Source organism: Gopherus flavomarginatus, chromosome 6, assembly GCF_025201925.1.
Source record: "Gopherus flavomarginatus isolate rGopFla2 chromosome 6, rGopFla2.mat.asm, whole genome shotgun sequence".
NCBI lineage: Eukaryota > Metazoa > Chordata > Testudines > Testudinidae > Gopherus > Gopherus flavomarginatus.
Window position 1 is genome coordinate 126,771,369 of NC_066622.1, and position 25,526 is coordinate 126,796,894.

General features: G+C 42.1%; 1 protein-coding gene across 4 annotated transcripts in view; it reads right to left on the reverse strand.

Moving 5' to 3' along the window:
* The window catches only part of ATRNL1 (attractin like 1), a 1,010,697-nt gene that overhangs the window by 414,214 nt on the left and 570,957 nt on the right, over nucleotides 1-25,526 (reverse strand). For all 4 annotated transcript variants that reach the window (XM_050958929.1, XM_050958927.1, XM_050958928.1 and 1 more), the window contains one exon: nucleotides 8,943-9,004. In XM_050958929.1, the coding sequence (XP_050814886.1) occupies nucleotides 8,943-9,004 (62 nt within the window). The remainder of the gene's footprint in view (nucleotides 1-8,942; nucleotides 9,005-25,526) is intronic.

Genomic DNA, 25,526 nt, shown 5'->3' on the forward strand with positions numbered 1-25,526 from the left:
AGCGACCAGGATTGGGTCAGCCCCCTCTGGGGCTGGAGCAGCAGCAGTCAGCCCTGCCACAGTAGCAGCGGTGGGGTCGGAGCAGCTGCAAGTCTCTGGCAGTGCTCTATTTGTCCCCCCCAGGATATTTTTCATAAAACTCAGAGACAGGTCACATGAATTTTTGTTTATTGTCTGTGACATTTTTACTAAAAATACCTGTGACAAAATCTTAACCTTAGTTATCACCAACACCATGAAGATTTCATTTGAGACTTATAATAATAATAATACTAGCCTCCCTGATTTCGCGGAGGACATAGACAAACACAGTTAGTACTAATGGGTCTTCATTTGATTCCATAGACCAGGGTTTCTCAAACAGGGGACGCTGCTTCTGTAGGGAAAGCCCCTGGTGGGCCGGGCCGGTTTGTTTACCTGCCCCATCTGCAGGTCCAGCTGATCGCAGCTCCCACTGGCCACAGATCGCTGCTCCGAGCCAATGAGAGCTGTTGGAAGCAGCACGGGCCAAGGGACTTATTGGACGCCGCTTCCAGCAGCTTCCATTGGCCCAGAGCAGTGATCCGCAGCCAGTGGGTGCAGCGATCAGCCAGACCTGCAGACAGGGCAGGTAAACAAACCAGCCTGGCCCACCAGGGGCTTTCCCTACACAAGCAGAAACCCCTGTTTGAGAAACCCTACCATGGACTAGTTTGGGAAGAACAACATTTATCTCACTGGCCATAGACTGATGAGAGCCAGAGTGTAACCCAAGTGTGGCTGGCAGTTTGCTGTTGCCCACTGTGATAAACTCAGGACAGACAGCTGCAAGGGAGGGGTAGGAATCAGTACCAGAAGGTTAAAAGGCCCTCCTCCTTATCAACTGACAGGCAACCACAGGTCAATCAGGTTCAGCTGTGAAAGGTTATCAAAGTAGCAAATTAGAATCAGCTGAGGGGGGAGCTACCTGAGGTTAATTGGGACCAGCTGATTCCAACTTGGGGCTGCCTGAGACCTTTTTAAACCCTTCCCTGTGGAAGGAAGGAAGGGAGAGTAGAGAGAGAAGAAGCCCTGCTGCCAGGAGTGCAGGAGCAGAAAAACAGCGAGACCCTCCAGGAGGAGAGGCAGTACTTTCTCCCACAAGGGGGTAAGAATTCGCTAGCCAGGACTAGTGGAGATACGGGGAGCAAACTTCCCTTGTGTCACAAGGGGGACTGCATTACCTGAGCCTGTCTCACCAGGGCTAAAAGCAGCAGAGACTGGGGAGACTGAGAAGGTGCCTTGCCACACCACAGACACTCAGGATGTGGCTTACATGCTTGAAGGTTCTTTGTGAGTGACCCAGGTGGGAGCTACTTCAGCAAAGCATTGTAAGGAACCCAAGGTTGTAAGGCGGGGTGACACACTTGCTCATTAGTCTGGATTGTACCTGGTATGTCAGAAACATGTGAAGAGAAACGTCATGAGGATAACAGCATTATATACTTTAATTTGTGTCTATAGATAGATTCCATGTTCCTTTCAAATTCAGTAATAAAAGGCAACAATATGTGGTGCTGACTTTCTTAATTTGTTCATCTATTTTGTGATCGACTGTCACTTCATTATTTAACATACTGCTGAGATAAATAAACTGTTCGATGGTTTGGAGCATGATACCTTCCAAGATTATTGATGGTTCTTGGTAAACTTGTTGAAAAGATGGCAGGTACAGGTTTTGTTTGGCTGATGGTAAGGCCAAAGTTATGAGCCACTACAGCAAGGTGGTTTGTACAATCTTGTAATGCTGCTTCAGAATGTGCCACCAAGGTGCAATCATTGGAGTAGAACAGTTCCTAGATCAAAGCTTCGCTCGCCTTGGTATTTGCAAGTAGACAAGAAAGATTAAAGAACCTGTAAGTTCAAACGTGTAGAAAGTCACCATTTGAAGAGCCAAGAAGTTTTTTTCTCTAGCATCACAGCAAAGTATAAACAAAATGGCTAGGAGAAAAGACATCCTTACTTCACCTCATTTGTAACTGGAAATGGATCTGTTAGACAACCATTAACACTAACTTTTCAATCCATGCCTTCATGGAGTTGCCGAACAATATTAATAAATTTATCTGGGCATCCAAATTTAGTACGCAATTTCCAGATGGCCGTGTGGTTGACCATGTCAAAAACTTTGATTAGACTGAGAAACATAATGTACAAAGGCTGATGTTGTTCTTGACATTTTTATTTTAATTGTCTTGACAATGAAAATAATGCCACAGTACTCCACTGAACATAAAAGCTACACTGTGACTCAGACTGAACTTTGTCAACCAGGAGCTGGTTCAAAAGAATCCATGCAGGAATGTTACCGGGCACGGAGAGCAAGGAGATGCTGCAGTCAGGGCCTGCTCCAGGCACCAGCCCAGCAAGCAGATGCTTGGGGTGGCCAAGGGGAAGGGGTGGCAAGTCAGGCTCTTCAGCGGAAATTTGGCAGCAGGTCCCTTGGTCCCTCTCAGAGGGAAGGACCTGCCACTGAAGAAGAAAGCGGCATGGTGGAGCTGCCACCAATCGCGATTGTGACTTTTTTTTTCTTTTTTTTTTCCGCCGCTTGGGGCAGCAAAAACCCTGGAGCCAGCCCTGGCTGCAGTAGATACCATAGTCACGGTTTAAGCTTTTGCACTTATAGGTAGTGACAAGGTTAGCATCTTTTAGTTGTTGCAGTATGATATCTTGAAGCCAGACATGATAAGAATTCAAAAAGCTTGTCAATGAGAGGATTCCCTCCATGTTTGAAAACTTCAGCTGGAACGCATCAGGACCAGGATATGTGTTACTTTTCATTGCTTGAACAGCCTTTAGCACCTCGGCTCATGAACGTGGATCAGCAAGTGCATTAGATGTAGGTAGTTTACAGATATTATCCAGTGACTCATCAGGTAAAGTAGACAGACGATTAAACAATTCAGTAAAGTGTTCACACCACCATTGGTGGATGATAGTGTGATCTGTGATGAGAAATTCATCATCAGCACTTGTTAGTGGTAAGGGCAGATTGGGTAGGGCCATACACAGCTTTGACCATATCATAAAATTTTGGGGGTCATGTTATTCTGCAAGGACCTGCAAATCAGCCAGTTGGTGTTCAAACCACATATTTTGCTTTTGGCAGAATTTGTGTTGAAGTGTGCTGCAAGCTGTTCTATATCTGGCCTTTTTCAACTCAGAGGGCAGGTCAGGTAAGAGCACATCATGACCTTGCCTGTTTGGCATGAAGATTTAATATTTCAGAACCATTATCATTGAGCCAAGCTGCATGATGGCATTTCGTATATCAAACACAATTCACAACTTTAATAGAGATTGTATCACACAGGACTACACCCATTAAGCAGATACATCATCGACTGTTGGAAGAGTTTTCAAAATGATAGTTAGCTGTGTTGAGAATTGTTCGGTGGTTGATGGATCTTTCATCTGGGCAACATTTAGGGTACGTCTACACTACAGGATAATTCCGATTTTACATAAACCGGTTTTATAAAACAGATTGTATAAAGTCAAGTGCACGCGGCCACACTAAGCACATTAATTTGGCGGTGTGCGTCCATGGTCCGAGGCTAGCGTCGATTTCCGGAGTGTTGCACTGTGGATAGCTATTCCATAGCTATCTCATAGTTCCCACAGTCTCCCCCGCCCCTTAGAATTCTGGGTTGAGAGCCCAGTGACTGATGGGGCAAAAATCATTGTCGCGGGACATTCTGAGTAAATGTCGTCAGTCATTCCTTCCTCCGGGAAAGCAACGGCAGACAATCATTTCACGCCCTTTTTCCCTGGATTGTCCTGGCAGATGCCATAGCATGGCAACCATGGAGCCCGTTCAGCTTTTTTTTTTTTTTTTTTACAGTCACCGTATGTGTACTGGATGCCGCGGACAGAGGCAATACTCCAGCGCTACACAGCAGCATTCATTTGCTTTTGCATGATAGCAGAGATGGTTACCAGTCATTCTGTACCGTCTGCTGCCAGGGTAATTTGGCAATGAGATGATGGTTATCTGTTCTTCTGTGCTGTCTGCTGCTATCATGGGTGCCCCTGGCTGAGGTCGGCCAGGGGCGCAAAAGCAAAACTGGGAATGACTCCCTGAGTCAATCCCTCCTTTACGGTTTCTAAAAATAGAGTCAGTCCTGCCTAGAATTTGGGGCAAGTGTACTAGAGAACCAGTGTACCAGAGAGCACAGCCGCTTCGTGTCAGATCCCACAGAAATGATGAGCTGCATGCCATTCACGGGGGGTGCCCCTGCAACAACCCCACCCCTTGCTTCCCTCCTCCCCCAACCTTCCTGGGCTACCGTGGCAGTGTCCCCCCCATTTGTGTCATGAAGTTATAAAGAATGCAGGAATAAGAAACAGTGACTTGTTAGTGAGATAAAATGAGGGGGAGGCAGCCTCCCAGTGCTATGACAGTCCAGGCAGGACATTAAGCGGTGTGGAGGAGAGGAGCCCAGCATCCCGCTGCTATGATAGTCCAGGCAGTACAGAATCTTTTCTTCACACAGGAAAGGGAGGGGGCTGATGGAACTCAGCCCCCAGTTGCTATGATGAGGACGGTTACCAGCTGTTCTGTCCCATCTACTGGGAATGACTAGGAATCATTCCTATTTTTACCCTGGCGCCCCCAGCCGACCTCACCTGAGGCAAGCCAGGAGCACTCACGGGCTGATAGTGACGACGTTTATCAGTCATATTGTACCGTCTGCCACCAGGGAGGGAAGAGGAGCGGATACTGCTCTTCACTGCTGCAGCATCGCGTCTACCAGCAGCATTCAGTAGACATAGGGTGACATTGGAAAAAGTCAAGAAATTATTTCTTTCCCTTTTCTTTCACGGGGGGGGGGGAGGGAGTAAATTGATGACCTATTCCCTGAACCACACCGGACAATGTGTTTGACCCTACAGGCATTGGGAGCTCAGCCAAGAATGCAAATACTTTTCGGAGACTGCTGTGGACTGTGGGATAGCTGGAGTCCTCAGTACCCCCTCCCTCCCTCCATGAGAGTCCGTTTGAGTCTCTGACTTCTCATTACGCTTGTCACGCAGCACCGTGTAGCCTGTAGATTTTTTTTTCAAACGCTTTGGCATTTCGTATTCTGTAACGGAGCTCTGATTGAACAGATTTGTTTCCCCATACAGCGATCAGATTCAGTATCTCCCATATGGTCCATGCTGGAGCTCTTTTTGGATTTGGGACGGCATTGCCACCCGTGCTGATCAGAGCTCCAAGCTGGGCAAACAGGAAATGAAAATCAAAATTTCGCGGGGCTTGTCCTGTTTACCTGGCCACTGCATCTGAGCTGAGATTGCTGTCCAGAGCGGTCACAGTGGTGCACTGTGGGATACCGCCCGGATGCCAATACCATCGATTTGCGGCCACACTAACCCTAATCCGATATGTTAATACCGATTTTAGCACTACTCCTCTCGTTGGGGAGGAGTACAGAAACCGATATAAAGAGCCCTTTATATCAATATAAAGGGCCTCGTAGTGTGGACGGGTACTGCGTTAAATCGGTTTAACGCTGCTAAAATCAGTTTAAACGCGTAGTGTAGACCAGGCCTTAGATGCTTAAATGACTGTTTGTTATGCATTTTCGGCCAAATAGAAAGGGAGAACTTTGAATGAACAAGACAATGGTCAGTCCAGCAATCAGTTCAGTGTAATACCCAGGTTATGTGCACATCCTGTAGGTCCTGCTATCGGACCAACACATAGTCACTCTGATACCAATGACATGACCAAGGATGCATCCAAATTATTTTGTATTTGTCATGGAAGTGAAAGACTGTTTGTGATTAAATAATTGGTGCCCAACATGTCCATCAGCAAAAGTAAAACATTACTGTTTATTCTGCCAATGCTATGTTTGCCAAGTATGCTGCACCATACAGAATTATCATCGACAACATGAGCAGGGAGTCAATCAGATCAGATTATTTAGTTTGGAGTAAATTTGCTCCTTCCCCTCATCGGAGTTAGTGACTGTTTGCATGTTTGACTGATTACCAAAGCATAACATCCACCTCTCAGGGCAGCTGAAGCTTCATCAATCTGTCATTTATACCAATGGGTAGGCTCTCCAAACGAGAGACAAGATTTTTTCTAACTGCAAAGCCATCTCCCATTTTATGTGACTTGTTTTGTATGTGTCCCTTCCAGAAGAATATGTAACCCAAACTCTTCTCAGTTAGTTGACCCTCTTCAGCAAATTACTTCTCACTCAGCACCACAATTTGATGGGACATCTTTCAAGCTCTTGAGCAATCAGAACGATCTGCCTAGCAGGACAGTCAGTTTGATCTGGACGATCAAGGAGTGTACGGACCTTCCATGTTATTACACTGCGACAACAGGAAACTTTCCAAGGCATGTGTAAGTTTCAACCACGTAACGGAAAACCTTTCAGCTATTGTACGCTGGCGACAGATGTTCAGGATGAGCAATTTTTAGGGCACCTTTTCTAGCCCCCTCCTCAGATTGCCATCAGCTATACTGTCCCTGAATAAAGCAGTTGAATAAATCATGATGCTGCCAACTATGGTTTCCCCTCAAGTCAATGCAGAGCCTCTCTTGCTACAGAGGGCAGGACAAGAGGCAATGGGTCTTCAAATACTTAAAAGGTTGCCATAAAAAATGGAGAAAAATTGCCACAGATGGCAATTTGTTGGACTTCTGTATGTTGCCACAGAGGGCGGGACAAGAGGCAATGGGTTCAAACTACAGTATAACAGTTTTAGTTTGAAGCTCAGGAAAAACTTCCTAATTGTAAGAACAGTATAATACTGGAACAAACTGCCTAGGGAAGTCATAAAAGCTCCTTCATGGGAAGTTTTCAAAAACAGGCTGGATAGCCATCTGTTTTGGATGGTTAAGACACAACAAATCCTGTATCTTGGCAGGGGGTTAAACTTGATGACCCTGATGGTCCCTTCTAACCCTATAATGCTATGATTGTAATCTGGCCAGTTGCTAACATGCATCACAGCTCCAAACTAGCTACTTCTATGAAAAAATTCAGGGAGATGTCAGCCTTCTCAAAACTTATAATCACTCTTTTCAGAACTATGAATCTATAGCATTTATATATTGCTTTTCATCTCGATGCAGCAAAGTAATTTGTGCAAGTATGTTGATAAATAACAGCCTCACTATCACTGTTTGACAGCTGACTATGGGATCATGTGTTTTTTAAAAAAAGAAAAACAATATACAAGTTATTCACGCTAACTTCCACCTAGGTGACATCATTAAGAATCATCATTTTAGATATCACTATACTATATAACTAAATTTATACTTTCAGCCTTGTGTAGTCTCAAAATATAATTTTGGTTGGATTAGTTTTCAAGTGATAGGCAGCTTTGGAAATCTAAAATTTCAAAATCTTAAATTCTCAAAGAAAGAGATGTTTTCAAACAATGTTTTAACATTTTAAATTCCTTTGTTGAAGAATATCATAGAATCTTACAAAAAGGTTTAGAAATTTGATGATGTTTTTGATCCCAAAATACATTTTGATCACCACTCTATTACCATTATAAACCTCACATGTAAGAATCACAACACACCTGCAGATGGACAGTGTCCGTGGGATGCCACTCATATGAGCCTTCATTATGTCTCAGTTGGATTACTGTAATTAATTGTATATAGAATTTCTTGTTTTCTTTCTACAAGCTACCATGTTTTCAGATTTCTGTAGGAAGATTGCTAACATTAGTGAAACACCTCTGTGCTGGTGTCATTGCACAGCTTCACTATCACAGGAGAATCACTAGGGAGACTGTACCTTAGGCAGGCACAATTTCTCTAGATATTGCCTGTTTGTGGTGAAGGGGGAAAGATGGGCTACCCTTTGCACCAGACAATAGGTACAAGATTAATGCGTTAGTTTGGAGAGTAGCGATCTCATGGCCTGCACACTTCTGGGTGAGTTGTATCCCAGAGGGAGATACAGAGGCAAGCAGTCCACAAATTACTTAAGTGCTGGCAAAGAAAAGAAAAATTAAAACAATTTTTAGGCCAAATCACCGACATCACCAGAGCTGCGCTCATTTACAAAAGAAGAGGATATTACCCACTGAGTGTAAGAACCAATCAGAGCAGATTAGATTGAAGTAGCTAACCGGATTAGAGAAATTTGCATATACATTGCACAGTTATTGGGAAATAAACATATAGCAATTATGTAAATCTTGCACTCTAGTGAATAATGGCTGTCTGACACTGTACACAAATTTGCATACTGAATGGTTATTGGGGAATAGCTGAACAGTGATACTCCAAAGTAGTGTAGGTAATTCATACACATTAAAAGTTACATATTCTTGTAAAACAGTTGAATTTTTAAAATGTGTTTCAATTTAATCATGTTTTGGATCAGAGAATAGTCCTACATTTTCAGATAGGGGCTAATACTGCGTTCCTTCCACAGGCAAATCTCACAGCCCTCTTGTCTTTTAACAACATATTCAAGAGAGGAAAAGTGAAGAGACTCTGGACTTTGTTTAAAAAAAAAACAGTTTTCTTCAACAGTTTTTGTAATATGAGTGTATAGTAACAATTCTATACAAAATACTTATTTCAAAATCATCACATGTAGGTCTACCTGCATTTATATAAATCAGAATAACTGGCCTATGATTTCTATTACATACTAACATTGAAGGTATACAGTTGGAAACATATTTTGGCTAATCTTTGCATAAAGAATGCAAAGACTATCATTATTATAGCCCAGAGGACAATAACTGTATTTACCTTTGGGTCAGGAGGTCAGGATCCTCAGCAGTAGTAAATCAGTGTTGGCACACATAAATTAAAGGTTTCCATGTAGGAATATCTTAAGAATTAAGAACTGGCAAATCTAATGCTTTGGTGGAACATAAATTAGTATGGATTCAATCAGACATCAGAAGCAGCAATTTACCTGAAGAAGGTGACAAAGAACTGCACGAGATCCATGATGGTGTTGTGCTGTGAAAAGGCAACCTGCAAATAAAAATAAAATAATTACCACAACATTTTCACAGTCAACAGTTGCTTCGAATGTTCTAAAAATAGGTGATTTTTTGACTCCACAGATGATCATTTTAAAGTGTAATTTCGGCATGGTACGCATACCTGTACAACATCCACTTACCATAAAGAGAGCTGGGTAAATAACTTCCAAAACAGGTGCTAAAAATAGATCTCTTTATGTCAAGTACAAGACAATGGACTGCAGTCATCATCTCATATTAAAATTAATGGAAATATACATGTAAGAATATAATATAATATGTATAATACCAGGAATAAAATTTTGAGGATTAATAGACAGTTAATAGACAAATAGATTTGAAGACTACTCCAGGAAAAAAAACATACATATTGTCTTTTTTATATTTAACTCAGCAATATTTCAATTACTTTCATTTCCATTTTAGTTAGGATATTGAGAATAGATTTTAAAAGCAACACTCAAAAACATTCTATGCCATTAAACCAAGACATTTTTAAAGTTTTTTTCCCCAAGATAAAGCATACTACAACATATTTTTTTAAATAATGTTAATTTTAAAAAACAGGTAAATTTGGCGCTTAATAAAAACAGATTATTCCAAAACAAACATATATTAACAAACAGTGTTTTAGGTGAGGTTACTTTTTAAAATAAGGTGGCCAGAACTTTGTGCAATATTTCAAATCAAGCCCTTCTACAAGATCTATTCACAGTGCTAGAATAAATTTCCTCTAACACATTTTTTTTAAATAATTGCACATCCTATAATTTATTTTGAAATAAAGTTAAGAGCTGTGTCTAATGTTTTAGAGTTATAGTTGCCAATATCCCTAGATCCATCTCGTGTTCAGTGTTTTGTAGTATGTAATTACTGAATTGAAGATATATTCTATTCTTTATTACTGTTACCGTAGAATTTTCTATAATGAATTGCAAAAGGTGCTTCTCTGACAATGCTCCACCTCTATCCAAGTCATTCTTGTTTCTACTATTTTCCTGCAATAATGGTCTGGTCCTCACTACCTGTAAGTCCAAAGAACTTCAATTTTCCTTAAGAGTCAATATATGCACTTTTGATATGATACATCAAGACAATTAGTATAGCTTCATCCTAAAAGGTGGTATTGATGTTAATGATTATACTACAAAGGTATTTTTGTGCATTCAACTGTCCATATGGTTCTCTCACACAGAATCTTGGCTTTCCATTATTTTACATTAAGGTTAGAATGTGACTTCAGCCCTACACAAGGAGTGGTGTACTAATTTCCCCTTTGGAAGAGTAAACCCAGAAGGCATAGTCACTTGAACAGACTTATGAAAATTGCAGTTCATCTTCTGCTGCTTCCTTCTAAATCATTTGCTGTTGCAAGTATCAGGGGGTAGCCGTGTTAGTATGTATCCACAAAAACAACAAGGAGTCCAGTGGTACCTTAAAGACTAACAGATTTATTTAGGCATAAGCTTTCATGGGTAAAAAAACTCACTTCTTCAGATGCATGGAGTGAAAGTTACAGGTGCAAGCATTATATAATGACACATGAAGAGAAGGGAGGACCTTGCAAGTGGAGAACCAGTGTTGGCAGGGCCAATTCAGTCAGGGTGGATGTAGTCCACTCAGGGCCGGTGCTTCCATTAGGTGACCCTCGGTGGTTGCCTAGGGCACCAGGATTCGGGGGGGGCATTTTGTGCTTCCAGTTCCGCTCTCATCGCGCCGTGGAAGAAGGACCTTCTGCCGACGTGCCACGGAAAACAGCAGCAGGCAATTGAGCAGCTCAATGACTGCCGCTGTTGCCTGCGGCATTTCGGCGGAGGGTCTTTCTTCGGCGGCGCAATGGGAGTGGAACCGGAAACTCCTGCGAGCCCCATGGGGAGCGCACAAAATGCTGCCTCCCAAATTCTGTCTAGGGTGCCAGAAACTCTGGAGCTGCTTCTAAGTCTACTCCCAATAATAGATAAGGAGGTGTCAATTCACAGTCAAGGGAGTGTTTATGGAGCCAAGGCTCTATCCTTACCCTGATCACCAGCTGAGGAAGGGGAATTAGCAGACATGGATCTGAGGAGACCATGTAGCAGAAAAGGGAAGTTATTGCTCCACTTAATACCCTTACATGGATGTGTGGTCTAAGTTACTTTCTAGCCCTAACCTTGCTTATCTACAGTACATAGACTTCCTCTACCTCTCAGCTCAAATGCTCAACTCTGGCACTACATCATTTGCACAGCAGTACTATAATAAGCCTACTGCAATATCAATAACTCTTGGCTCATTCCTTTGTGGAGAAACCCTAAGATAACTATGGGTTTTCAAATATATAGAATACCATTCCACCAGTTAAACTTTTATTAACTAGGGCTAAGTGATCAATCGCATGATTAAAAAGGTCAATCACATGATTAATCACACTGTTAAACTATAATAGAATATCATTTATTTAAATATTTTGGAGGTTTTCTGTATTTTCAAATATATTGATTTCAATTACAACACAATACAAATTGTACAGTACTCACCTTATATTTATTTTTATTACAAATATTTGCACTATAAAAAACAAAATAAATAGTATTAGGTGAATTGAAAAATACAAGAACTGTAGTGCAATCTCTTTACCATGAATGTTGAATTTACAAACATAGAATTATGTACAAAAAAACCTGCATTCAAAAACAAAACAATGTAAAGCTTTAGAGTCTACAAGTCCACTCAGTCCTACCTCTTGTTCAGCCAATCGCTCAGACAAACAAGTTTGTATACATTTGCAGGAGATAATTCTGCCTGCTTCTTCTTTACATCATCTGAAAGTGAGAATAGGTGTTCTCATGGCACTGTTGTAGCTGGCGTGGCAAGATATTTATATGGCAGATGCGCTAAAGATTCATTTGTCCCTTGATTCTTCAACCACCATTCCAGAGGATATGCATCCATGTTGATAACGGGTTCTGCTTGATAACGATCCAAAGCAGTGCAGTCTGACGCATGTTCATTTTCATCATCTGAGTCAGATGTTACCTGCAGAAGATTAATTTTCCTTTTTTGTGGTTCAGGTTTTGTAGTTTCTGCAGCAGAATGTTGTTCTTTTAAGACTTTTGAAAGCATGCTCAACGCTTCGTCCTGATCAGATTTTGGAAGGCATTTTTGATTCTTAAACGTTGGGTCAAGTGCTGTAGATAACTTTAGAAAACTCACATTGGCACCTTCTTTGCATTTTGTCAAATGGTGTGAAAGTGTTCTTAAAATGAACAACGTGCTATGTTATCATCTGAGACTGCTATAACATGAAATACATGGCAGAATGCAGGTAAAACAGAGCAGGTGACATACAATTCTCCACCAAGGAGTTCAGTCACTAAGTAATTAACACTTTTTTTTAAATGAACATCATCAGCATGGAAGCATATCCTCTGGAATGGTGGCCGAAGCATGAAGGGGCATACGACTGTTTAGCATATGTGGCACATAAATACCTTGCAATGCTGGCTACAAAAGTCCAATCTGAATGCCTGTTCTCACTTTCAGGTGACATTGTAAATAAGAGGCAGGCAGCATTATCTCCTGTAAATGTAAACAAACTTGTTTCTCTTAGTAATTGGCTGAACAAGAAGTAGGAGTGAATGGTCTTACAGGCTCTAAAATTTTACACAGTTTTGTTTTTTAGTTCAATGATGTAACAAAAAAATCTACATATGTAAGTTGCACGTTCATGATAAAGATATCACACTACAGTACTTGTATGAAGAGAATTGAAAAATACTATTTATTTTATCATTTTTACAGTGCAAATATTTGTAATCAAAATAATAATGTAAAAAGTGAACCCTGCACAGTTTGTATTCTGTGCTGTAATTGAAATAATTTTTTTTTAAATGTAGAAAAAAAATCCAAAAATATTTAATAAATTTCACTTGGTACTCTATTGTTTAAAAGTGCAAGTAAAACTGTGATTAATTGTGATTAATATTTTGAATAGCAATTAATTTTTGAGTTAATCACGTAAGTTAACTGTGATTAATTGACAGCCCTATTATTAACTTTAAAAAAATTGACTTTCAATAGTTCATGAACAGTTTTCAGTTCACTTCCTTCCTTCCTCTTTTCCTCTTATATCTTCTGTAAGTGGATCATTCCAGTCCTGAGTTATCCTATTCTCGATGTGAAGCTTCAAAGAAACAATTTGCTTGGAAATTCCACTTTATCAGCCAGGCCTCCATTTAGCTTAGTGGAGGGGATAGTTAAATTTTGTAAGGATCAGATTGCAAAGGCCTAAGCTTCCTGGAGCAACATGTTCAAATCCCAGCGGTAAGGTGATGAAGTACCCAAGTTCCGCAGTCTGAGAAGGAACTGAGGTGGGTACATCCCCTTGAGAGATTGCACTTGTGATAAGAGAAACCAACAAAGGATAGAGAAGAAAATAGAGAGCCACCATGATGCAGGGTAAATGGGATGCCCAGGCAAGAAATAGGGCTGCTTGTGGGAGAGAAAAGGATTCCACAGGAAACAGATGACTAAAATGTGAGACTGTGGGGACTGAAAGTAGAGACAGACCTAGGGAACCAGATCAACACCTGCCACAAAATATCACTAAAGATGAAGAACAGCTCTAACTAGAGTGAGTGAGAGAGCTAAGACCTGGGACAGAATGTCCAACAGAGCCTGAGGCTTATCTAGCGAGATAAGGGTCCTCTCTACTCTGATGTCCAGAAACTTTCACAGGTGTGGGAAGGCCTGAGACTTACATCAACAATGTCCAGGGCACCAGATCAAGATGCTTCCACAGTTTGGACACCAGAACCACTAGCATCTATAGGGAGACCGGTGTGTAGAATGACAGCCTGAATGACAGTGTGATTAAATTGCTATTTGCTGATAGCTGAAGGATAACAAAAAGAAAGTTCAAATAGCCTATGTAGATGAGGACTGGCATTTTGCAGATAAATTAAAGAAAGTACATGACCTTGCAAGAGGGACAGGGCAGTACATCATGGGGTTTTCATCTGAAATTTTCATTTACAGTAGTGCAGAAAACATAGCTTAAAGTTGAGCCTGAAGTCCCAGTGCAGAGACATGGAAATAATGTGGGAAATAAGTAATTTGAATAAAATCCCTAAATCCTTCCATCCTGGAGAGGCCAGGCAACTGACTTCTTCATCCAGAAGGTTCTGGATTTTTAAGTACTGGGCCTAGATCTTTGAAGATTCTCAGAGCCAATAGGTCAGAAGAAATTACTAAGAGTAGGAACCTAGCTAGAATTCTATGGATTAACCCTTTGAGAAATTTTTTCACTCGCTCATCCTGAATGGATGCGGCCTCAAACTCAGCAAAGTGCTGTAGTCCACCTCCCATTTGAGGAAGAAATGGAGGCTGGAGCTTGGCAAGGGGCAGAGGAGGGGACAAGGTAGCTGAAGTTCTTCCTTCTGAGTCTGGATAAAGAGGAGGAGACATTTAGTCCTGCCATGAGTATAGGGAACTGGACCACATGACCTCTCGAGGTCCCTTTCAGTCCTACAATTCTATGATATAAACCTTGAAGAGGGGATGAGAGATGGAGGAACATCTTTGTCTGAGAACCCATTCAAAATAAGAGAATTGGTTTATTTACTTTTGTGTTTATACATAGATCCACTATGGGACAAGTCTTGAAATGATCAGATAATGCTTACTGAGGCACTCAGATACTGTGGTTAAAACCTAGACAGATTGACAAAATATCCACTGAAGCAAACAGGAGTTTTACTTGAACAAGGATTGAATAAAATCTAAGTAAAGACCTGGAGGGTTATTTGGTCCAATGTGTAGCACATCCCAAGAACAAACAATACTTTAATATTACCTTAAATGAAAAGCCAAAAGTTTCCTACAATCAAAAGCTATGTTTAAACGCAGACATTATTCACTTCAAATGATATTTAACAATCAAAATAACCCCTGGCTTTTGCAGAAAGAAGAGTTACTCACCTTCTCGTAACTGTTGTTCTTCAAGATGTGTTGCTCATATCCATTCCAATTAGGTGTGTGTGCGCTGCGTGCACAGTTGTTGGAAAGTTTTTCCCCGAGCAGCACCCATCAGATTGGCTGTGGAGCCCCCTGAAGTGGCACCTCTATAGTGCTCTATATATGACCCTGCCAACCCGGTGCCTCCTCAGTTCCTTCTTGCTGGCTACTCTGACAGAGGGAAACGTGGGTGGGTTTGAAATGGATATGAGCAACACATTTCAAAGAACAACAGTTATAAGAAGGTGAGTAATTGTTCTTTCTTCTTCGAGTGATTGCTCATATTGATTCTAATTAGGTAATTCCCAAGCCTTACCCTAGGTGGTGGGGTCGGCATTATGGAATTCCTGATTGGATCAAAGCTCTGCCGAAAGCTGCATCATCTCTAGCATGCTGGATGGTGTAATGAGAGGTGAACGTATGCACTGAGGACCAAGTCACTGCCCTGCAGATTTCTTGGATTGGGACTTGGGCCAGGAATGCCACCGATGAGGCCTGTGCCCTAGTGGAGTGTGCTGTAAGTGTTGGGCAGGAATTTTGGCCAACTTGTAATATGTGCAGATGCAGGACGTGACCCAGGAAAATATTCTTTGCGATGATGCCCGGAGTCCTTTCATCTGGTCAGCTACACAGGTGGGCCACCCCTGCACTAGCGGTTCAAATGGGGGGCCCATTAGTTTGGAGAGAGCCAAGTTAAGGTCCCACATAGGAACTGGCTGTCTAATATGGGGATGGAGGAGTTCCAGGCCCTTGAGAAAATGTCCCACCATGAGGTTGGCAAATACGGAGCATCCAGATACTCTTGGGTGCAAGGCTGAGATAGCAGCCTTGATGTACCTTAATGGATGACGCTGCCGGGCCTTGTTGTTTTAGGTGTAGGAGGAACTCCAGGATGAGTGGCATAGGCACTGGCACAGGCAACTGAAGTGGAGGTGTGTGATGCTGGGCACCCCAGCAAGCGAACCTTTTCCACTTAGCTAGATAAGAGGTTCTGGTGGATGGTTTCCTGCTACCAAGTAGCACTTCCCTTAACAGTTCTGAGCACAAAAGTTCCATGGGGTTTAACCATGACGCTTCCAAGCTGTGAGATTAAGGGACTTGAGGACTGGGTGGAGCAGGCGACCGTGGTCCTGAGTGATCAAGTTGGAGTGGAGTAGCAATTCAATCGGGGTGTCAACTGAGACTGCCAAGAGCGTGGTGTACCAGTGTTGTCGAGGGCACACCGGGGCCACCAGGAGTAACTGCACTCTAGATGATGGTTCCGGTGCTACAATATCCACCATAGGTCCTCAGACTCTACCACCTCCTCAGCCTGCAGGTTCATATTTCGTGCCACTCTGCATAGGAGTTCCTGGTGGGCATGGCTATCTATAGGGGGAGGCCTGGAGGAGGAGATGCCCACCACAGCCTCGTCCAGGGAGGAAGATGAGGAGGTTAGAGGGAGAACTGTGTCCTCCTAACCTTCTTGGTCCTCCAGTATCTCCTGCCTCTAATCCAGGGTCAGCCACCCCACGATCAGGATCAGGAACAAGGGTGGGTTCCAGAGGTGGTGGTAGGACTGGTAACTCCTCCGTACCCCTCAGGGTGGGATAACTGGCTGCTCCGTTAGGGACCCTTGTCTCAGATGCCACTGAATGGGAATCCCTGGACTGCGTGTCCTGGGCCTGGTGGTAAACCCAAGGGGTCCAAAATGGCCACTACGCTGGCCCCTGCCACTGTGAGAGCTATAGTAGTACACTCATGTCTGGTCTGCCCCGTGCCAACTTTTATCGGGTCCGCTACAAATATTTAGACACCGTATCCGAGTCTGAAGATGGGGATCTAGACTGCAAGGGCCAGAATGGTGCCAAGCACTCTTGGGACGGGCAGCGGTGCAGCGAGGCTGGGGAGCAGTGCCGCAACTTGGAACAGTACTGCGACCTGGAGCAGTACCGCGAGCAGGGTCTGTGCAATGACACGGAACGGTACCGAGACAGACTGTGCTGGGACTGGAACCTGCTGCTCGATGGCTATTGACACTGTGAATGGGAGTGCTGGTGGGATCTGAAGTGGTGCCACAAGTCAGACCAGCGGCGCAAGTGCAACCGGTGCCACGAGTGTGAATCGAAGTTGGGGAACCACTCCTCCCTTGTTTCGGGTGCCACTTCTGACCAGGGGAATGGGACCGGTACTGCGGGTCTCACCCAGAGTCCTTCTGCAGCGCCGTCTCCGTGACCACTGTTGGGGCACTATGCACTGATGCTGAGTCCTGACGCATTGATGCTGGTTGTGGTCTAAAGTGGCACTTCCATAAGGAGCTGCTCCTTTTTTGTTCTCGGGCAAAACCGTTTTCAAATCCTGCATTTCTCTGCCTGATCTGGTTCCCTCATACATTTTAAGCAAGCTCGTGGGGGTCGCCCGTTGGCATAGGCTTGTTTCAGGGCTTGCAGGGTTTGAATCCCTGAGACTTAGGCATGCCCTGAGTCCCCAGGAAGAGTGTGGCTGAGTTGGAAGGGAACTCCCCATTCCCTACAGCGAACTATTAACACTACACTACACTAACTAATAATTAAACTAAGGAAGACAAACACTAAAGTGGGTAGAAGCTAGGAAAATGTGGAGAGCTTGGAATCAATATGAGAAATCACTCAAAGAAGAACACTTGTTACAAATATCATATTTCAGGAGCTCAACTAATGCAGAGAGACAAAACATAAGCAATTTTCAGCAGAGTTCATCTTAAGTGACACTATTAAAACGCTATTTGTTGAAGAAGCCTTTACATTTCGCAGAACTGCAATTATTTTCACTTAAAGTGTCAGCATTCATTGAAAGTGTCCCTCATTCCAGAAAAAAATTATTTTCAAGAAAAACTATTGCAATCAATAATGCTTTCTGATTATAAACGATAAATGATAAATTTTACATCAAATATTTCCAAGAAAGATCAGTGCCTTAATTTCTCTTTTCACACAGCACAGCATATCTGAAAGTAAGCAGATTTACAACTATTCAATGAATCTTACATGACCATTAACTATTACATCTTTTTTCAAAAGTACCAAGGATAGTCTGTAAACCACAGCTGGGTTAGATGCGTTTAACAGATGTAGTCATAAAAGAAGTATATACTTCATTATTTGATGCCTTTCATCTGTAAAGCTGCCATCAGTAGAACCAGTGTGGACACCAATCCAGGCAACAGATTAAGTGCAAGTAAGTTAAACTATACAAACTGTGATGTGCTACTAAAAGAGTTCCTCCTTCCAAATTAATAAATCTTAACAAAATATTAAAAAAACAGCATTTGTTTGCCAGTGTACGGCCTGCTTGGAGATTACTAATATTTCATGACAATGAAGTCATAAGACCAGTAAACACTGAGAGCTTATTCCAAATACAGGAGACATGATCTTCCACTGATATCAGTTGTTCTCTTCCAATGCCTAACAGTCAGTGTTAAAAGATGCCTGTTCACAATACCCTAATTACATAAACACTGTCATGCTTCTCTTACTCATTTGCAAACAGATCATTCACTTATTACACAGTCTATTTATATTAGAATTTATGAGGAGGTCATCTAGGAATAAGAATAGGAAAAAATAGTCTGTCCCAATGAGCCATAAAATAATCAACAAAATGTGCTTTCTGAAGGAGTTTTAGGTCAGATAGGAATGCTCTTGTCCCTTCTCTTGTGATTATATAGGTATTCAAGGAATAATTTTCAATTCCAAATTCCTTCCTTCTAATTTAAAATAAACATATTGCAGGTGAATTGGACTTTTGTTTACTTGGGTTCTGCAATACATACATAGACAGCTGCAGCGGCACAGCAGCCAGCAAACAGAGCTGTAAACAGGGGAGTTTCACTGGGAGTTCTGTTGAAGGAGCAGGTTTTTGTATTTTGTGTATTGTATTTTGTAGTTTGTATGTGTGGAGGCTGGTAGGGCAGTGTGCTGGGAGAGAAGCTGAGCCCTGCTTAGGGGGCGGGGTTTATCTGCTTAAGGGTCCTATAAAGGTAGCCAGGCAGTCAGGCAGTGGCACAGACAGCTGCAGCGGCACAGCAGCCAGCAAACAGAGCTGTAAACAGGGGAGTTTCACTGGGAGTTTGGGGGTGGGGGTTGTGGGGGAGACTTAGAGACCTAGGCAGAGGAACTGACAGGCTAGTGAAGGGAGTGGGTGGTGGTCTGCCAGTGTTCTGGTGCCTGTTGGGGGTTTTTTTTGGTTTGTGTTTCTTTGACTAACAGGTTTTAGGTGAGAAGGCTATGACTGATACAGAGGCACCAGTGAAAGACACAATGAGGATGACTGGATGTGGAAGCTGCGGCATGTACATGATCCTGGAGGTGGTACCTGAAAAGAGTTTCGTCTGCATGAAGTGCCGCCTCGTAGAGCTGATGGAAGAAAAGATCCGAGGACTGGAGATGCAGGTGGAAACTCTGGTTGAGTTTAGAAGGGGCTTCAAGCAGATGATGGAGCAAAGACATGAGGAGGCTGAAGGGATAATCTCAGATTTGCAGATGGAAGCAGGACCAAAGAATTCTGAGGGGAGACTGCTGGGTGAGGAAAGTGGACAGTGGAAGCATGTGACTAAGAGAACCAGGCAGAGGAAAAGACAGGCCAGTGAAGGAGAAATAGAGCTCAAGAACAGGTTTGCACAATTGGAAAATGAAGAAGGGGCACAGCAGGTGGTCGCTGAAGGTGAGAGGGCAAGGAAAAAGAGAAGAGCATCTAGCCCTACAGGAAGAGGGGAAGAGTCAATGGAGACAACACCAAATATGAGCCCCAGGAGGATACGGGATGGGTTGCAGAGGATTGCAAGGGCGAATAGGAATCAAGAGGACTTGCAGCCAGTGGGAGCAGGGGATAGACCAGAGAATCACACTGTCACCAGGAAAAGACAGGTCTACATGATTGGGGACTCCTTACTGAGAAGAATAGACAGGCTTGTAACTAGAGCTGATCCGGAGAACAGAAGGGTGTGCTGTCTGCCAGGTGCTAAGATACGGAATGTGGACCTGAGGCTGAAAAGGATCCTAACGGGAGCGAGAAAGAATCCGTTGATTGTCCTTCATGTGGGAACGAATGATACTGCTAGATTCTCGCTGGAACGTATCAAGGGAGGCTATGCTAGGCTGGGGAAGACGCTTAAGGAAATCGAGGCTCAGGTGATCTTCAGTGGAATTCTGCCTGTTCCTAGAGAAGCACAACAAAGGTGTGACAAGATTATGGCGATCAACAAATGGCTCAGGCAGTGGTGCTATAAGGAGGGCTTTGGGATGTACGGCCACTGGGAAGCATTCATGGACAGAGGACTGTTCTCTCGGGATGGACTTCACCTGAGTAAGGAGGGAGACAGACTTCTAGGTTGGAGGTTCAGCCAACTGATTAAGAGAGCTTTAAACTAGAAATTTGGGGGAGATGGTTGGGAGATGTCCAGGTAATCTCCACGACAGAATTTAACATTGAGAGGGAAGAAAACAAATTAAGAGAGGATACAGCCATAGGCAGAAGAATGGATATAAGGAGGAAGGGTAGTGTAGATACCAGTCTAATAGGTGATACTGGTGATAGAATGTCTGTGCCTAACCAGATAAAGAGCGTCCGTGAAGCCAAACGGCAAAAATTAAGATGTCTGTACACTAATGTGGGGAGCCCAGGTAACAAAATGAAGGAACTAGAGCTACTGGTGCAGGAAGTGAAACTGGATGTTATAGGGATAACAGAAACATGGTGGAATAGTAGTCGTGACTGGAGTACAAGTATTGAAGGCTATGTGCTGTTTAGGAAAGACAGAAATAAAGGCAAAGGTGGTGGAGTAGCATTGTATATCAATGATGAGGTTAACTGTAAAGAAATAAGAACTGATGGAATGGATAAGACAGAGTCTGGGCAAAAATCACAGTGGGAAAGAAAGCTACTAGATCCTCTCCTGAGATAGTGCTTGGGGTGTGCTACAGATATGGATATGGATAGAGATCTCTTTAATGTTTTTAATTAAGTAAACACTAATGGGAATTGTGTGATCATGGGAGACTTTAATTTCCCAGATATAGACCGGAGGACAAGTGCTAGTAATAATAATAGGGCTCAGATTTTTCTGGATGTGATAGCTGATGGATTTCTTCACCAAGTAGTTGAAGAACCAACAAGAGGGGATGCCATTTTAGATTTGGTTTTGGTGAGTAGTGAGGACCTCATAGAAGAAATGGTTGTAGGGGACAACTTTGGTTCGAGTGATCATGAGCTAATTCAGTTCAAACTAGATGGAAGGATAAACAAAAATAGATCAGGGACTAGGGTTTTTAATTTCAAAAGGGCTAACTTCAAAGAATTAAGGAAATTAGTAAGGGAAGTGGATTGGACTGAAGAACTTGTGGATCTAAAGGCGGAAGAGGCCTGGAATTACTTCAAGTCAAAGTTGCAGAAACTATCAGAAGCCTGCCTTCCAAGAAAGGGGACAAAAATCATAGATAGGAGTTGCAGACCAAGCTGGATGAGCAAGCATCTCAGAGAGGTCATTAAAAAAAAGCAGAAAGCCTACAAGAAGTGGAAGATGGGTGGGATTAGCAAGGAAAGCTACCTTATTGAGGTCAGAACATGTAGGGATGAAGTGAGAAAGGCTAAAAGCAATGTAGAGTTGGACCTTGCAAAGGGAATTAAAACCAATAGTAAAAGGTTCTATAGCCATCTAAATAAGAAGAATACAAAGAAAGAAGAAGTGGGACCGCTAAACATTGAGGATGGAATGGAGGTTAAAGATAATCTAGGCATGGCCCAATGTCTAAATAAATACTTTGCCTCAGTCTTTAATAAGGCTAATGAGGAGCTTAGGGATGATGGAAGGATGACAAATGGGAATGAGGATATGAAGGTAGATATTACCATATCCGAGGTAGAAGCCAAACTCGAACAGCTTAATGGGACAAAATCAGAGGACCCAGATAATCTTCATCCAAGAATATTAAAAGAACTGGCACATGAAATTGCAAGCCCATTAGCAAGAATTTTTAATGAATTGCTAAACTCAGGGGTTGTACCGTACGACTGGAGAATTGCTAAAATAGTTAAGAAAGGGAAAAAAGGTGATCTGAGTAACTATAGACCTGTTAGTTTGACATCTGTAGTATGTAAGGTCTTGGAAAAAATTTTGAAGGAGAAAGTAGTTAAGGACGTTGAGGTCAATGGTAATTGGGACAAAATACAACATGGTTTTTCAACATGTAGATCATGCCAAATCAACCTGATCTTCTTCTTTGAGAAGGTAACAGATTTTTTAGAAAAGGAAATGTAGTGGATCTCATTTACCTTGATTTCAGTAAGGCATTTGACACGGTTCCACAAGGGGAATTATTAGTTAAATTGGAAAAGATGGGGATCAATATGAAAATTGAAAGGTGGATAAAGAACTGGTTAAAGGGGAGACTACAACGGGTCGTACTGAAAGGTAAACTGTCAGGCTGGAAGGAGGTTACTAGTGGAGTTCCTCAGGGATCGATTTTGGGACCAATCTTATTTAACCTTTTTATTACTGACCTTGGCACAAAAAGCGGGAATGTGCTAATAAAGTTTGCAGATGACACAGAGCTGGCAGGTATTGCTAAAACAGAGAAGGACCGGGATATCATACAGGAAGATCTGGATGACCTTGTAAACTGCAGTAATAGTAATAGGATGAAATTTAATAGTGAAAAGTGCTAGGTCATGCATTTAGGGGTTAATAAGAATTTTAGTTATAAATTGGGGACGCATCAGTTGGAAGTAACGGAGGAGAAGGACCTCGGAGTATTGGTTGATCACAGGATGACTATGAGCCGCCAATGTAATATGGCCGTTAAAAAAGCGAATGCGGTTTTAGGATGCATCAGGCGAGGTATTTCCAGCAAAGATAAGGAGGTGTTGGTACTGTTATATAAGGCACTGGTGAGAACTCATTTGGAATACTGTGTGCAGTTCTGGTCTCCCATGGTTAAGAAGGATGAATTCAAACTGGAACAGGTTCAGAGATGGGCTACTAGGATGATCCGAGGAACAGAAAACCTGTATTATGAAAGGAGACTCAAAGAGCTTGGCTAGTTTAGCCTAACCAAAAGAAGACTGAGGGGAGATATGATTGCTCTTTATAGATATATCAGAGGGATTAATATTAGGGAGGGAGAGGAATTATTTAAGCTTAGTACCAATGTGGACACAAGAACAAATGGATATAAACTGGACACTAGGAAGTTTAGACTTGAAATTAGACGATGGTTTCTAACCATTAGAGGAGTGAAGTTCTGGAACAGCCTTCCAAAGGGAGCAGTGGGGGCAAAAGACATATCTGGCTTCAAGACTAAGCTTGATAAGTTTATGGAGGGGATGGTATGATGGGATAGCCTAATTTTGGCAATTGATCTTTGATTATCAGCAGGTAAGTATGCCCAGTGGTCTGTGATAGGATGTTAAATGGGTTGGGATCTGAGTTACTACACGGAATTCTTTCTTGGGTGCTGGCTGGTGAGTCCTGTCCACATGCTCAGGGTTTAACTGATTGCCATATTTGGGGTCGGGAAGGAATTTTCCTCCAGGGCAGATTGGCAGAGGCCCTGGAGGTTTTTCGCCTTCCTCTGCAGCATGGGGCATGAGTCACTTGCTGGAGGATTCTCTGCAGCTTGAGGTCTTCAAATCACAATTTGAGGATTTCTGTAACTCAGACATAGGTTAGGGGTTTGTTATAGAAGTGGATGGGTGAAATTCTGTGGCCTGCATTGTGCAGGAGGTCAGACTAGATGATCATAATGGTCCCTTCTGATCTTAAAGTCTATGAGTCTATGCCCAAACAACATTTAAATTCTCCAAGTTTGTCCAATAAATTCATGAGTGCAATTAATAAGGTATGTATCACTTCTTACATGCAAAGAGCCAAACATGGAACAATCAGATGCTTGGATTGCTTATCTTAACATACCCGCCCCACCTCCCCCCCCCAAAAAAATAAAATTAAAGCACCAAGGTTAAATAAATTCCTCTATCATTTCTTAGAGACATGAATAAATCTGGGGTAAATAGGGATGACTATATGAGCAACTTTTACCATACTTTGCAGAATGATAAAGTAGAAAAAAATACCATGGGTAAGTTTCAAATGTGGCAATAAATAGCATCTCATTTGTGTGTCTGCAGAATTTTATGAATGCAAACAGAAGGTCACCCTTTGTGAGTACAGGTACATATAAAAAAAACATAACACTTATATGTTGGCTTTAAATAATCTAACATATGAAAATTCAAGTGTTAATATTTGCAACAATATAACCTATTTCTCCCAATGTGTTTCTGGATGCAGATACTAACACTTGATTTCACCATTATTAGATGTTTTTTAAACCAGTATGTACATGAAGTAATGCACATCTAGATATTTGTATAAGTCATTTTCATTGTGTTACATGTCCCCTCCAGTGGCTAGTCTAAGATATTAAAATGGCATAACTATCATTTTAAGGCATTATGGAGTCTTCCTGCATTTATTGAAGTTACTGGCAAAACATCCAGAGACTTCAGTGATGCAAGTTCAGACCCGTACTCTTTTAGTATTAAAGGCTTTAACTTTTAGTTCTGGAGTTTCCAAGTTCAGCCCCTAGTGATGACTTGTGATGGAGGTCATTACATTCACACATGCAAAATGCAGGCAAAACTTATGCATGCACAATTGTGCATGCACATACAAAGGTTGAAAATACATCTTATTGCATTCACTTGTGACCATCTTATTTAATACATGACTAAAGACAGAATATTCCAAATGCAATTAGATTTATAAATCTGTGATTTATAAACATTTTTCTTTATTTATAAAATGAAAATTCTTTGCTTTGGGAGTAAAGATTATTTCCTAATTTTGTAACCCAAGTAAACTTTATAATGAACTAATATTTTTTGTCTACATTACCCATTTGAAGAATGGAACATTATCAAAGGTCCATTATGTAACAGATATTAAGGGCTAGTGTATCAGTCAGCATTACATAGTACACCAGATCTCCAATGATATTTGAAAATGAAATTCTGCAAATGCAGCAAACCCTTAGCGGTTATTATGGGACAATGGAAGAGCCACTAGCTCTAAGGATTTTTTCTTGACCTCCTGTGGAGCATATTGAACTGGTTGGGACTAGCAGGGGCTCAGAAACAGACAAGGGCAAAGAAACTCTGTCTAGACAAAGAGAGGGTCTCTCCTTCCAGAGGCAAGGCAGTTGTTAGGGAGCTGTTCAGAATGACATAGGCACCAGCTGGGGTATCTGAAGAAGCTAGACCTGCCTAGGCCAACATCACAAGATGATAGGAATTAGGTAAGTTAAAATGTGTGCAAACTGCTTGTTTCTTTGAAAAATTCTCTTAAATGCTTTCTTCCTACCATTAAAATGAACAATATTTTGGATGTAAGAAGCCTGTCTGGTCATTGTAGACACCAGTTTTTTCACAGCCTCCCAAAGTGAAGAGCTGCAGGTGCTAAACTCAGACCTGCTGGGTAAGCAGGGCTGATACACAAGGTA